This window comes from Eleginops maclovinus, chromosome 20 (assembly GCF_036324505.1).
Source record: "Eleginops maclovinus isolate JMC-PN-2008 ecotype Puerto Natales chromosome 20, JC_Emac_rtc_rv5, whole genome shotgun sequence".
Classification (NCBI taxonomy): domain Eukaryota; kingdom Metazoa; phylum Chordata; class Actinopteri; order Perciformes; family Eleginopidae; genus Eleginops; species Eleginops maclovinus.
Window position 1 is genome coordinate 12,127,716 of NC_086368.1, and position 16,222 is coordinate 12,143,937.

The following is a 16,222-nucleotide window of genomic DNA, read 5'->3' on the forward strand; positions in this document are numbered from 1 at the left end:
GATAATATAGAGACACGATACCATGACAGTTAAAGAGACTGACGTGGATATATTATTTAACAGTTAAGGAATGGCACTTACATTACATTAAGAAGACACCGCATGATCACACTGCCTGGTCCTTTTTCAAAACATGAAAGCCATATCATCTTCTCTTTAATTACCACTGCTACACTACAGAGGAGTGACATAACACTAAGACATATCTGCTTTCTTGTAGTAAGACTATTAATAGACCTAATGAATCATTTATATGAACTTCAAACAGAGCGGACTAATCCTGAAGTTACTTTGTATAACTCCAGATTTAAAATTTGAATAAAAAGCAGACTAATGCTCAAGGACCTGTTACACAGAAGGAATTCACAAGCCATGCCAATGCACAGATCACAAACAGAGCGGCATCATGTCCACAAATGATGGTTGCTTGCAATTTGCCTAAAAAGGTGGAAGTCCAACAGGGCTCTTGCATTGAGACACTCTCATATTGCAGCTAAAGCAAGTCTTCAGTTTCCCATCTTGCGATATGCTTTGGTATGTTGATGAAACAAGGCAGAATATAATTTTTCCATTGTTTAGGTTTAAACTCCAACAACCAAAACACTGCAGTGCTTTTAAGTTACAAGTTTAGTTATACATTTTTTTAGTTTTTACTAGTAGTTTGATTTATGTTTGACCTGACGATGAAAATGTGAAAATAACCGTTCACACTTCACAAACAGGATGATATTATAAGAGAGTAATATAAGTGTGGATGTATAGACCGTTGCTGCCGCTGCTTGTGCTGCCAGTGCTGAGTGATCCGAGGAGACACATCCTTTTCCAGTATGCATGCATGCTGACAGCTGGGAGGAAGTGGACAAATGCAGGAGAAGCAGCTGCAGGTTGGAGGTCACATTGGATCTGCAATTGTTCCGAATCATAAAGCAACCCGCTGGAAGATTAACTTGACCCCTTTCGTCATCCAGATGCTGATTAAGATATAAAGCATGGCATCGTCACACTCAAATGGATGGCTTAAAATCAAGTTGTGCACTGTATGAGATACATTTATGTCTGCAGATAATTAATGCAGTTCTTAGGCTGCAGTCTTCATTACATCAAGCAAATGGAGTATACATATTTATGTTATTTAAATGATGAAAATGCTAAGGATGTATATAGAATGTATTGCATTTTCCCTAATGTAAATAACGTAGTTGTGTGGACTATTAAGTAGTTTCTATAAAATGTCCCCCTTTTCTGTTCAGCAAAACAATAATTTCATAGTAAAGCAGACCTAATATAGCTCCTTGACAACTTCTGATTTCAGGAGATGCAGTAAGTGATTTTTTATCTTTTTAGAGATGTTGAATCTATATTGTGAGAGTGAAAAACAACTTCCAGAATAGGATCCTTACTTCCTTCCCTTGCTAATGAAGCATTATAACCGGGTCAGGCAACAAAAGCCTCAGCTCAGGTGTTTCCTGTGTGAGGCAGTGAAGGTAGCCAGGAAACTGTCCCTATGACTCGTTACATGACACATATGTTTCTTTTAGACACTTCCTCCTCCAACTTCCTTTTCCAGTCCAAAGATTTGTCACATTGGCTTCTACTGGTCAATCAATGTTACGGAATAGAGACATTAACTGTTGTAGTGCTTTTTTTTAGTAGCTTTAACTATCTGATCTTATTTCCAGATGTTTTTTGTATCCCTTCGTATCTCTTGGAAATCATTACAAGCAACACAGACAAATCTAGGCTACTCTTTCATAATAAATGACGGATCCTAGTTTGAATAAGATTTAGCCTTCCTGAGAGGCTCGCTCATTGGAGGAAATTGGATGGGCAACGTAAGCGCTCCTCTTGAATGGTGGAATAGCAGAGGGAAAAAAACGACACACACACACACACACACACACTCACACACACACACTCACAGCAGGCTGACAGTAGTCATCCAGCAGCCACTGAGACACGCATACACGGACTGAGTCTGCTGATGAAGCCACAAGAAGGACATCATTATTATTTTTTGGAGTAAAGGCATTTTCGTCATCAGGACTTTTAATTTAACTACAGGCTTCGCGTCATTAAGTGACGCGCGCGCATTCCTCAGCAGGATTTGCGCATCTCCAATTGCATTTTGTTTGCTGCTCTCCACGAGAGCGTTGTTTTAATTGTGCTGCAAGCAGAATGCTCTCATAGTCATGCTCAAACGGCGACTGGCGAAGCAATTCATCTGAAATTCTTGTTTTTCAAAAAATGGAACAACCACTCTCCAAACCAGAATGCAAAAACATGGATTCGTGTCTGAGGCGACTGAAACAAGAACTGGTATGTTGTGCTGTATACTTCCACTACTACAAGCGACTCTGAATGATTTTGTTCTACTTTATTATTGTGCATATGAAACATGTAGTTTTAAACGTGGAAATTGGCACATTTAAGTGCGCGCAAAGAAAATATATATGCTTGATCCTTAGGAAATAAATAACAAAATAACGTCATGGCTCTTTCTTTGCATATTGTGTGTCCAGACAAACCTCTGTCATACTGTAGTTCTTTCGCTTCAGCTGGGGGTGCATGTGTATTTTTAAATCGCCTTAATCTTTGTAGGCTTAAAGCTTTTAGCATACCAGAGGCATGGGTGCATCTCCTCCTCTCTGTCCACGCATCTGGGACAGATGTTTTAATCCTAATGAGCTCAATATTGTTTCTCCTTTTCTCTCAATGAGGAATACTCCTAGGATGGGTCATAAAATAAATAGTTGTATGCATTAAGAATCATAATTGAGTGATAATTGAAAAAATACAGTCTGATAGTCTAATAATGTAATTTTAAAGTGGAAGTGCTAAGGGTTTTCTGCTTTGATCTGTTGAATATCACTGTTAACAGAACATCTTAGGTTTTGAGAATGTTTATTGACAAAAAGCTTCGGGAAACAAACCATATTTATTTTAACAAATAACCAATAGATTAACCACCTAAAAAAATTATGATCAGTTGCAGCCCTACAATAGATTGCTGTAAGGTCTCACTTTAAATGAAACTGGAAGTAACAGCGAGTTTCATCACATTACTATGGCTTGAATATGATCTCCTCCCCTCTGATAAACTATTGGGTTTGATGGCAAATCTAGAGTGCTATCTCTTACCCCCCATCCTTGAAATGTAGAAACAAAATCAGTAAGCTGCCACCTCACACCCACATCATCTGGCAGTTACAAAATGTAGACCCATTTTCAAAGGAGCCTTAACTGGCACAGATTTCATTTGGAATCATCTTCAAAGCACACACAGATTTTTCTTTTTTTTTTAAACCCAGCCACTGGCCCACAGAAAAACCTTGCATGGCAGCGTGTATTGCAACATGATCTGCTCTGTGACTTTTGTGAATTCACTTCTCCAAATTAGCCACACGTCTGTGAAGTGGCACTTGAGGTTTTAGGGTAGTAGACGTTAGTGCCAGGAGGACATGTTGCGTTAAAGCTGCCATATCGCTGTTTGGTAACATGATAGAAAAAGGGCCTCGCCATGCCGGGGCTCAAGCAGGAGAACAGAGAGCAGATGCCGGTTAAAAAGCCGAGGCAGGGTCCCCCTGCAAAGGACCATGTGGGATGCAATCTGTTGTTCAGAAAAACGGAGGGCTGTGTATGCCAAGGTTGTCAATTTTCTTATACTGTGACAGATTTTCATCAACTTCCCACTGGAGAGCAATAAACCAGCTCCATCTGTAACGCAGACATCTAACAATCGTATTACACCTACTGCGTGCCGAGTAATCAGTCTTCAATATCACTTCAAAAGGACGTTACATTTGTTTTGCATGTTTTAGTAATTAACTACAAATCACATACACCCTAAATCACAGAGAACCATGTTTCATATCATGGTGCTGTCTTAAAGACATTTTTTCAGTCTCAGGAAGCCATTGGTTTCCATTACATGTTGTGTTGTAGGCAGATCACTTGGAAGGTAGTTGAATTTAGTTGAGTTGTGTAATCCATCACATTCAATATTAAGTCTCACTTCATTTAGGCAAAGATTCATCATTGTGATAATGCAGCTTAATTGCATAATGATTTGAATGCACATTACCCATGCCCCTTTAACAGACAATAATGAATGCAGACTTAATGTTCAGCGTGATAAGCAAATGCACATTTGAGGCCAGTTAAATGATCCAGAGGTTTCAGACGATTATCAACTCATTTCACTTCATTATTGTGATTGACTGTTTATCTTTGCCGCTTTCTGTTTATTTAAAAGTGTTGTAAATAACCATATAAAATCCTACACGGCTGCGTCAATCTCATCCCCACTTATCATCTCTTTATGGCCTTTTTTCTTCTTGTATATTCCCTGCCCTTCAAAGTAATACAATGTCCTCTTTCTAATCCAATCTTCAAAAAGAGCTATTAAAGAGTACAATACCAAATCTCTCTGAAACACATAAAGATTTAGAGATGTAGGCATTGATTTAAAGGTCCTGAACCCGGCAAAGTTTTCTAGGAATCTACTCATTGATTTTCATATCTTAATCAAAATTTGGACAATGATGGTTGCCATGAATAGGTGGAAATATAAATCCAGAGTCCTTAAACTGTACAGCATTCATTTGAAAATGCTTACCAACTTTGGAAAGCACACGTTTTAATAACAAATGTGCAATGTTTTGAAGTGTCTGCAGCATGAGAGAAATATTAGCCTAGCATTCCTATTGTTAAATTATTGTAAATAACAACTGTTACCTCCATCACATGGAAAACAAATACACCATCAGTTCCAAAAGAAGAATAGTGCCATATGAAAGTGTGAACACTGTGTCAGGGGTCAGAAGTCACTCTGTGTGGGGTAGTGTCAGTTCACACTGCAACATTTGACCCCTCACCCGACAAGGTCCCGGGCTATTTCTCCTGACTGCTGACCACATCTAACATGCCAGAGATACTAAAGCTCAAAGCTGACAGATTATTTCTAAAGGCAGAATTGTATCACGGTTTTCCAGCTTTCTACCAACTGTAAACGGTTTGTCAACAGGCTGTTGGCTACCATTTATTCCTATAAATAGCCCTGCAAGGCTCCATAGAAATCCTGAGGATATAAGGTTAACAATGAAATATTCTTAAGCTCCAACATGCATGACTCATTATTCACACAACACACAAAGAGTCATGAAAAAAAAAAACATAAGTCCTTCCTGCCTGCTAAGAGTCGAAGATACAAATGCTGACATGCCTTTGAGTCATCTTGTCTAAATGCAGGGTTCACACCTGCATTTCAGACATGAAAAGCATAAGTCAAACCTTTTGGTGTCATCGCATCTGAAGCTGACTTCACATGCATCATCCTCCTTTATCACTCTCACACCTGAGGCGCATTTCAAAACATGACATGGCTTGGAATTCGAAACCAAAGACAGCAAGCATGAGGTCATGAAATCTGAGGAAAAATAGAGTTTAGTCTGTAAAGCATGTGTGCCACAAAGTTCCAAGACCTTTGTTACCCCTAGGGTGTGGGATTAGAAAAGTGCACACAATACAAAGAAGTCTAGTGGTATAACTTTAAGCTTGTTTTTAATGGAGCCTCCCTCCTGGCTACTGTTCTCCAACCTGCCCTTCCTTCCCCTAGGCTAAAATTGGCCTTGCTGTTGGTGGCAGCTGTGGGCTTTTGCATGAGTGATCATTGTATTTGAGATGGAACCGCTAACCTTTTTGCAAAGCCTCTTTATGATTATGAGACTGTGCGCACATAACCTGCTTCATCACAGTTCACAGAGTGGACATGACTCCTGAAGACATTTAGGATTCACTGTATGAAGAGACACTTCAGTGGTAAATGTGACACCGCTGGTCCATGATCGGGCTGTGTTTGCTTTCATTTGAAGGAAAATATGTGATTATTTCACATGGGTGTTGCTCTGACCGAGGTCTAGGTCAACATTGTGTTCTCTCATGTAGTCGTGTCTTTGGGGCTTTCAGATTACATTTTGTCTGACATTATTGCTTTCTCAGTGGCAAAAAGAAATTGGATTTTTGGAACAGTTCTGCTACTAAGAGGAAGATGTCTTGTAGAATGTAATAAAGCAGCAGTCATTGATTTCTTATGGCCACTTGGGGGCTGCGGAAGAAGCTTTGAACAGAAACCTGACAAATTATCGCTTTATAAACTTATTTGAGTGTAGGCGATATTATTATCAGAACTCTGGAATTTATTAAGAGTCATCTTTCTATATACCTGACAAATGTATGTTCAAGATTCGTTATAATTTGAAATGCTCCTTAATAGTCATCAGCTATCCTTAGTGAAATCGATTGAAAAAAATCACTGAAAGGGTTAGAGTGAACTGAGGAGATAAAGATGCAGACTTTAGCTGATAGAAAACTCCAGATTTGGGAGGTAATTCTCAGTGGGTTCATTAATAGATTACACATACTCATTCAGTCAATTGTGAATATAGAAATATGAATTGGTGCAGATTTGAGGGGCACATTTACCCTCTTTGTATTTATAACACAGCATCTGTATACACTACAAACTTTAAATGTTGTCTGCTCTGTATGCCCCACCGGACAACTGTACATTAGCACTTTATGATGTGCCTTATACAGTATATAATGCATTAATGGAGCCCCATTCACTCTTGATAAATCTTTTAACTCAATGAACTTTTGTTGCTGCTGAAAAATTAAGTTACTTATTGTGAGACTAAAATGAGGCAGATTCAACACGTCACACTCGATGTCAAAACTGTGGGCAGGAGAAGTGGCTGCGCACTTTCACTGCCCACATACTTTACAAGATGCTGACGTCAATTCGTGAGCTATCAAAGATCTGACTAATGATCATTGCTTTCACTGAAGATTTCAGCCAGCAAGAAAACAGATTTGGGTCCCAGATTTTCTCCCCAAAAAAAATCATCTGCCAAAGATGAGTATACATATCCTAATCATCTTGTGTGTCCCACATGAGCGTTTTTTGTAATGGCATTAATGAGCCCTAGCAGGAAACAAGCTATTTAACCACCCACTGTCTCCTTGCCATGTAGCCACTAAAGGGACTTTGTCAGCTAAAATTAGACATTGTATCCACGCATTTGCACTAAGGACAGGTGCTATCTGTTTCTTGGGAGGTCTCTGAATAGACACAGGAGCCAGGACACTAATTCTGATGAGTTGTTGCTGGGTTTTTTGGTGCTGGGAATCAACAAATAAATTCTATCTAGCTTAATTGAATGGGAATTGAGGCAGAAATCTGTGGAACAATTATTTCAAAATCTGCAGAAAACAAGCTAGTAAAAATGCAAAGTTATTTACTACTGAGAGAGGGAGTGACACCGTTGTTGTTGTTTTTTAAATTCAGGATAACAAACCCCTATGTTAAGAACAATTATATAGCAAAACATGCAAAATTAGAAGATAATCACAAAATGACACGATATAATACAATGTGTGAATATATAGACCAATTTGTCATGACATCATACACGAGTTATTTGTGTGCCACTTTCTTTGGTTGAACATAATTCACATTTCTTCCTCTCCTGACCCTGAGGACCAAACAGGGCCACCATGTACAGTAACCTTTTTTGTCAAAAGAGGCATTCATTGGCACGTTGCACTGTAAATCATTTCTTTCAGTGAACGCTCAAGCACAGCTTTTATTGCCCTTTTGATTGCAACCTCGGGGCTGTCCACAGCGTGTCCAGAGGCTCAGGCACAGAGTCCCTCTCTGTATCCCCGGACAGAGACCCCATTTCTATCCTTGACCCAAACAGCCCACCATTCATTTTTAATTAGGGATAGAGGTGGAGGGATGGTGGAGTAAACTAGCTGCTGCTGGCCAGCCCTTTCTAAACAAGACATTTTGGGCCTGGTAACCTTGGCCTCACTGCTTCCTCCCCCTCTAGCTAATAACAAATAAACAACAACAGTGAATAGGTTGGATTTTATAGCCAGAACAGAGCGCTGGTTTGTTTTTGAGTTCTTGTTTGTGTGTTTATTTCTCACTCAACAATCCAGTTAATGTATGTCAGTGAACACAGCATTCAAACGTGCGTTATAAAAGACACTAGCTCCATTCAAGCGAGGCGTGTTTGGGCATGTGCGGATGTGTGAGCTCAGTGTGTTTGCACAGTGAATTTATTTGTTCCCTCCATTACTGAAGGAGGTTATAACAAGGGTGCATATATGAAGGCGGGGAGCTCAATCTAAACAGACACGTTGATGTATTTACACTTTGGTATTTTATTTACTCGAATGCGTATTGAACAGACTCTGGATGCATCTTCACAGTAGAAGGATCTTAAAGTAAAAATATTTTTAAAATGAATTGCCAATCAATTATTCTTAAATTACAATTGCCAGATCTTTTAATAAGCCTTCATTCGACATTAATTGAGAGACTGCTGGCCATTGTTCTTAAACTTTGAAGCATTCAGCCTTTAATTGGCAATTATGTCTGGTTGGCTGGCATCACAGCAGCCAAAGAATAAAAAGCAGTGGGGGGGAAGGGGTTGAATCTGGACAGCGGCTTTTTGGGTTTCTTTTATGCGTTCAGCTAATTTTCACTCTGCCTGCTCTCTTAAATAGAAATATACGCTTGATAAATGGGTTGAATTGTTTGGAGGCTTGAGTTCAAAAGAAAGATTTCATAAGACTAGGTTAAGGATGCCAGTGTTTCTGGACATTACAGACATTCCCACGCAGTCCCAATTTCATTCGACTTCTCTCACTAGATAAGATAAGACAGCCTCAAGGTGCTTGTTTGGCTCCTGTCACGTCTGCATCCTCAGTGTCTTTGTCCTAGTAAGACCCTGAGCTGATTCACACATTAATACAGTGACTAATCTCAGGATGAAAAAGTCTGTGTTGAAACTAGAAAATAATGCAGCGTGACATTATTTCAAAATCACTTTTATCCTCATGAGCGATGGCAGAATGAAGTTTGCAAAGGCTGACATATTTGGGACACAAAGTTCAGCCTTGAAATGGCAGCGGAGCGCCTGGAGTAAGATGGCATTGAAAAGGTTGAATAGTAAGGGGTTAGTTTACTACTGCTCTTGTGTTTGTTCCGCAGGGCACAATATGAATTATTAATGTAGCCTTAGAATAGAAAATCAAGTAAACAACTCAGTGTGTTTTAAATAGCCAAGGGAAACGTCTGCGTTGCGGGAATAATGGAGAAGTTGCATGTGAGCATTAAATTAGTTTTTTTTTTTTTTCCGTGTGCAAACAGGTGCAGCCCTTTTACACTGCATGAGAATGGTGTGCTTAGCAGATAATATTTCAAAAACAGATTTAATGCATTTAAGTGGTGCCGATTTCAGAGGCAGCTCAGTGTGCGGTAATCCCTCAGCTGATCCCTGCATAAACTTCATCGAAGCCACATGTCTGCCTCGGAGGATGTAACGACAATACATAACTCCGCACATCATCTCGTCTCCAGACTTGTTGACCTTTGATGTGGAGGAAAGTAAACCGTAATTATGCACTTTCTCCCACCCTCTCCCTGGGCACAGCCAATTATAGCTAATGATGTCAACCATATGTGGAAGACAAAAAGACAAGAGACAACCTGATTGTGCTAATTACACGTACCTTCACTGCCTAATTTAGCGAGCCTTCAGGAAGCTCGGAGGCTTTTGTACCCAGCATGTGCATTGATAGGCTTATTATCTCATCTTAAAGGCTGTTCTCCTCCCAGAGAACCTACTCAGCCATATGTTATTGATGATCAGAGTGTTTTAACCCTAGCAAATTATGGTTAATGGTGCAGGGGGTCCGGTAAATTTCAAGATACAGACTATGTGAGGTGACCTTGAGTATATAGTGCTGATATAAATTAGCAGAAAATGAATCATTACTGATAATGGTTTTAAATGATTTATCAAGTCATACAGCCGATAACAGCTTATCAACTTCTTAATATTTCCTCCTTTTTTTCCTTTTCTAAATTAAAGGCGATTCAAGTTTCCTTTTACAGATTAAATGACTTATGATTTATTCATCAAATGATTTAAAAATGTAGTCATTAGTCCAAAATGTCATGTTTCCAAAGTAAAAGTTAGGGGAAAAAACAGTCAGTAACATAATCAGTAAGCATCAAACTCAAGAAAGATGGCTGACGGGGGCAAATGAGTTACAACCGCCCAAAACACCATTAGGAAAAAAGTGCTTCCGGTTCAAAAACAATGCAAATAAAAAAAACACAAATGCAATGCAAATGAAGAAACATCTTTACCAACACGCAGCATTTAAAAAATATGTGCATTGTTTACTTAAAGCGTTGCATAAACAAAACCCCCTAATAGAAGTATTTTTGGCTGTTTGCCCCTTTCAGCCACCATACTTCAGGGACCATGAATTTCCATAAGGATATCCATACAAAATTTGCAATATTTTATTCTGGGCAAAGAAGTGGACCAAACTGACCGCATACTGTATATCCCAGTGTCTAAGAAAAACTCATTTCCAAGATGTTTTTCTATCTATCCCATGTGTCTGTTTCCCAGAAAACCCACATCCTGCAACAGTCCCTGCTCTCACAGTGCTTATAAGTTGCTCTGTTTATGATGCTGTACCGTCAGTTGTTGTAGCAGCTACTTTTCCCACCCTTGGGGTCAACAAAATCACTGCTCCCTCAAGATTAAGTATCACAGGCTGGTGCTGTTACACCCCCTCCCTCACATACACCCCCCTCATGTGTTCTTATGGTGTCATCCATAATTAAATCCATCAACAGTTTTCTCTTCGACATCTCAGCATATGGCGAGGGATCCCTACCCTCCTCCCCCCCCGCGCTTTCTCCCCCTCCCCTCTTTCCATCCCTGCATATCCTGCTGACTCTCACTCGCCGTCTCCCCTCTCCTCTCACTCCTCTCATTGTCAGTCCGTTTCTGCCTGAGTGACCCCACCCCCCTATGGTTTGAGGATTAAAGTCTAGACGGGCAGCGCTGATTGGCTGTCACGCCCAGCGGTGTCCCCCGATTGGAGAGGGATACATATAGGGGCAGTCAGACTGATCCGTTAGAAAGGTGAGAGACAGTGACAGGCTGGCAGAGAGGCAGACCGGGATAACTATACTTCCTGCTTTGTGACACTTTATAGAAGGTAAGGTGTGGGTTTGGATATGTAGAGATAGAAATTTGTTTTATAGAATCAGTCCTGAAAGTTTCTCAGTATATCAGATGATGTTGTTGTCATGGAGGCCTGTTTAATGTGCTCTTTACTAAAATGCATCTGTTCAGTTGAGAGTCATTTATGTTGTTATGGTTTAACTGAAAGTTTCTTTACAAGTACGATGGGGAAAAAAAGTGTTGATCTTGGTATCTGCTGTAGGTGTGTCTTAGAAGTTTGAATCAAACTTTTCCCACAGACTTCTGGCACGGCTTTGTAATTCTTTGCATGCCTTCTCTCATCTTCAATTTTCTTTTTTTTTTAATAATAGGAGGGTTCACGGCAGGTTTACTACTCCAACAGTTGCCATAAATGTTAATGTGAGCATGTTCTGAGATGAAGATAAACTTGTTGTTATATCAACAGAACAATGCAGAATGTCTAGGTCAATGATTCAAGCCTACAAGTTTAGACACGGGTCAAGATGCTGCCTCTGGGCTTTCTGTCTGCCTTCAGGAGAAGACGGTTAGTGCAGATCACATGACGCAGACTCTTAAACAGATCAAAGCAGAGAGTAAGAAGAGGAAAAAAGCAGAGCGTATAATTATTGCTGCACAGAGAAGTAAGAGTGAAGACAAAGAGCTCTTGGGAAGGAGCCAATATGGATTCAAGTACTGTAAATGGATTGAAACCGGGTAAAAGAGATAAAGGCTGAGAAAAAAATAGAAAGCTAGTCTATTTCACAGCTGTCATGGTTTGGATCCTGTCTCATACACAGGCCATATGGGACCCTGGCCTGTCATCCCAAACTAGGTCACATGACCCATAATTAAACAACATGCAGCCTGAAACATAAAAGAGAGGAGTTCAACCGACAGACAGACAAAAAGCAGGAATATGACTGTGATTTTTATTCATTAACGGTGTGTAATTGTGCTGGTGCTGAGATAAATTATTTAAAGAGGGGGGCAGTTATGAATCCTTTGATGTGTTACATGGGTCCTGCAGGCGGCTGAGGAGTCAAATTATTTGAATTGATGATCTCTACAAGGCTTTTATCTCTTAAACTAAACTGGACATTTTAGATTTTGCCTCATGTCTTATTTAATCTCTTTCTCTCTGTCTCCCTGCAGCTGTGCATGAAAGAAGCCGGAGATGGGCTCCACGAACAGATGAATTCAATGATGGGAGCCCTTCAGGAACTCAAGCTCCTTCAGGTTCAGACAGCCCTAGAGAACATTGACATTTCAGGTCGGCCAATAAACCGAGGACTACAACATTCAGCTTCCCCTGAAGCCTCAGCTACAGCATCTTCAACCTCAGGCAAGGATTGTGGGCGCTGCTTTATCCAAACTACGCCCGAGGACTCCAGCATGAGTCCGATGCCAAGTCCCTCAATGGGAAGCAGAAACACCATCAGCCGAGATAACAGGAGTCTATCTCGAATCAGAAGCAGCCTGGGAACCTCGTCTTCCTCTGCATCCAGCATGGAGAGCGAGACTGAGGGAAGTGAACTAAGCGACCGAAACATTCAAAGTGAGAAGGACCTTGAGTCCATACCCGCCAAGAGGTGGTCAGGATATTCAGCCCCGCAGGTGGATTTCTACGGACCAATGGTGGGGAACCCTCCACCGGAGCCCTATGCTCAGCCACAGGCTCCCCCTCGTGCCCAGGCAGTGGACCTGCCTGGGATCCTGTACAGCCTGTCCAGAGAAGGCCCTTCATTGGACAGCGAATACTCCCAGGACAGCACAGACGACGCCAGTGACTGGACTTCTTCACTCATGAGTCGCAGCCGCAACCGCCAGCCCTTAGTGCTGGGCGACAACGTCTTCGCAGACCTTGTGGGCAACTGGCTTGACCTGCCGGAGGTGGAGAGGGAAGAGGGTGAAGAAGAGGAAGAAGAAGAAAGGAGGAAGATGAGGGAAGGGAGTATAGCAGACGGAGCAGTGGACAGGCCGGACACTCCAGCTCACCCTCTACGCATCAGCCGCTCACAAGAGATCTGCAGGAAGTTCTCTTTAACCACAAACATCTTCAAGAAGTTCCTGCGCAGCGTCCGGCCCGACAGGGACAAGCTGCTCAAGGAGAGGCCAGGCTGGATGGCTCCTGAGATGTCAGAGGGCGACCTCTTCAAAAGGCCAAAGAAAGTGGCTCCCAAAAGTTCAAAAGGCAGCTTCTATCTGCCCTTCTGGGCAAATGGACAGCAAGGCAAAGGCAGGCCGTGTGTTAATCTAGCTGAAGCAGAGAGAAACCACCAACACAATTTTCCCCAAGTCCACCAGCAGCCATTTGCTGGGATTTATTTAGACAGGAGACAGCCAGAGACTGGTCTAGAGAAAATGCAGCCCTTGTTTGACTACAACACAGCTGTGTGGGTCTGACAGTGAGTCTCTGGCCTACAGACTGTCAGTGATGCCAAACTGAGTGAGCAACAGGTGCTTTGGGGGTTTTGGGCGGTGCTGGAGTGGGAATGAATGAATGACTGAACAAGAGGCTTGGCCACAGTTATCTTCCAAAAATGAACGGATGAAATCTTCACCCAGAACAACATTGTCAGGGCAACATTTTGTCTGACAATCCAAAAAAACTAAACCTTGTTTGCTGTGTGTGCGTCCAAGTGTGTGGGTGTGTGCTCCAGAGTGTGCGACAGCTTTAAAGAGAGACTTTTTTTCACTTACGCTGCAAGTTTTGTATTATTCCAATTTATGGTTATTTGTGAGTGCATGTATGACTGGGTTTTCCTTATAATTTAAAAGACGGTACACTAAAATGGACATCTTTCTCAGAATGTCACCATTACTACAGATTTCCATTTAATAATCCATAGACGTTTTTACTGCTAATGCTAAGGGAATCTGTCTATCTATATCATACTTCTTTGGATCTATGAATAGAAACACCAACTGTTAGATTGCATGGTTACAGTTTTTATAAGTGATGCTTCAACAGCTGTTACTGAACGCACTGCCACTGAACTCGGTCATAAGCTCACTTTTGTTTCCAGCAGGCCTTGAGTGACTTGGAAACTCAGGTTTAACTGAACGCATCCTCATTCACCTTGCTCAGGGTATGAATGTTACACAGGAGTGTACTACAAGACACCGCTTAATGTATTTACAGTACAGTTAAGAGAAGTCTCATCTTGCCTAAAAAGACGTAACAGCAATACAGTGCATGACTCGTTCCAATACTGCACATTCAGCTTTGAGACTCCTCCCTCGTTATCAGCTAGGTTGTGGTCATGTTAGAAATAGGGCCGGGCGATATTAGGAAAATCTTAGAATAGGATATCATTGATCAAATACCTCAATATCCTGATTATATTGTTGTGTTGACTTTCGATGCTGTCACACATCATCATTAATGTGACTATAATGACTGAATGGTTATTTTACTGTAACACAATCTTCAAATTCAGGATAAGGCAACTCTTGTGATAATACCATAAGCAACATTTAAGATGATAACTAGTATGACAATACGAAAATGATAAACTATCAATAAATTGCTCAGCCCTATTTAGAAATGCTAGTTTCTCCTCTGCTGCGTAGACATGGCACATGTTCAGTCAACTGTCAGAGAGAGGAGGGGGTTAAGATGGCAGAGCCAACATGGAGAACCGACTGACTGACTGACTGACTGCCATCTGGTACCCAGTCGTTATGTAAAGCTTGTTCGCCACGGCCTCCAAGAAGATTCAAACACGGCCTGTTTAATCCCAAAGCTGTGAGGATGAACTGAGTTTTGACAACAGTGTTATAAACTGTATATATACACACAGGTGAATAATTAATAGGACTGTCACAGGGATGAGACAGTTAAAAAGACCTGTAAAGACCTGTAATCTCCATCACACAGGATCAATGTACAGAGCATTGTACATATTTTTCATCAACCAAGCAGCAGCAATAACAAACATTTAATGTAATATTCCCATTGCATGGTTATCATTATTCTGTATATCACAGGAAGGTTACATTAAACAACCGTACTTCAACCACAAACTCATGAGTAAATGTCGCAGTATCTATTCTCTAGTATAATCATAAACTGACTCAGTGTTTTTGATTTCAAGCAGCCTCATAACAGTTTAAAACAAACTAAAGCTTCCTTCACAATTTCACTGAAACTTCAGGATTCCCTCAGGATAATGGATGGCACTGCCCGCTCTGAAGTTAAATACATTGTTTTTAGAGGACTACTGTTATGCAAGGACAATCTGATGCTCTAATATATCATTATGTAAAAAATCTGTTAATTTCACTCAGATTAAATAGGATCCCAGACCAATCAAGTTAGCCAGCAGGGATTAGGCCTGAGGTCTTTTGAGTGTCTTGGCCATTTGATCCATATGGTGTTGTCTCAGTATTCAGGTCAATACACACACAACTGTACATTCAGAGGGTCCAACTCACACAGTTGGTTTCTGCTGAGAAGTGTGAGATGTCATATTACACAGTATGTGTATGTAAGGGTTACATTTATTACTTTCTATTTACAGTTGTCTAAGTGTCATTTTCAGCACTGTTGTGGATATTTTTCATCAGGGTTCTGCGAACCTTCAGTAGTGATTTTGTGTCATGTGCACTGTAAAACTGTCACTGACTTTTTGTTAATTAAATCTGATTTCAGAAAGAATTGTTTTCTGCGTCTTAACTTTGTGTTTTCATTGTGTTTTCTCTTGTGATTCTTCTGGCAAAGCTTGAAATGGATAAGATGTCCTTACATAATCACATATATTTCAATAACCAACTTGGCGATGGAGTTTTGTGACACTTTTCTACAGCTTTTAGGGGAATCAAGCGATCCTATTTCGTAACATTTGCAGAGATGTTTACTTTTTAATTCAAACACATTATCACCACATTTCAAAAACCACCACATTTACTTTTCATACATTCAGAGCCTAGCATCAAAAAAAGTAAATTAATAGACTAAAAAGTGAGAAACAGAAAAAGTAAATTAAATTAAATGTCAGACTTTAGCTACCAGCTTTGGCTTCGAGCCGCAGCTCTCTGATTTGTTTCTGCTGTGCTCTGCATCCTCACTACTGTAAAGTGCTGCTGCATGACTAAAAGGGCAGAGCCAGCAAGTCACTCACTGCATCAAGTTGTGCACT

General features: G+C 40.7%; 1 protein-coding gene across 1 annotated transcript; it reads left to right on the forward strand.

The window, feature by feature from the left end:
• The first annotated feature begins 1,811 nt into the window (after nt 1-1,811).
• On the forward strand, nt 1,812-15,759 carry inka2 (inka box actin regulator 2). Its single transcript, XM_063910059.1, has 2 exons — nt 1,812-2,316; nt 12,234-15,759. The coding sequence occupies exons 1-2, from the start codon at nt 2,245-2,247 to the stop codon at nt 13,482-13,484; spliced, it is 1,323 nt and encodes a 440-aa protein (XP_063766129.1). The 5' UTR covers nt 1,812-2,244; the 3' UTR covers nt 13,485-15,759.
• The last annotated feature ends 463 nt before the right edge of the window (nt 15,760-16,222 follow it).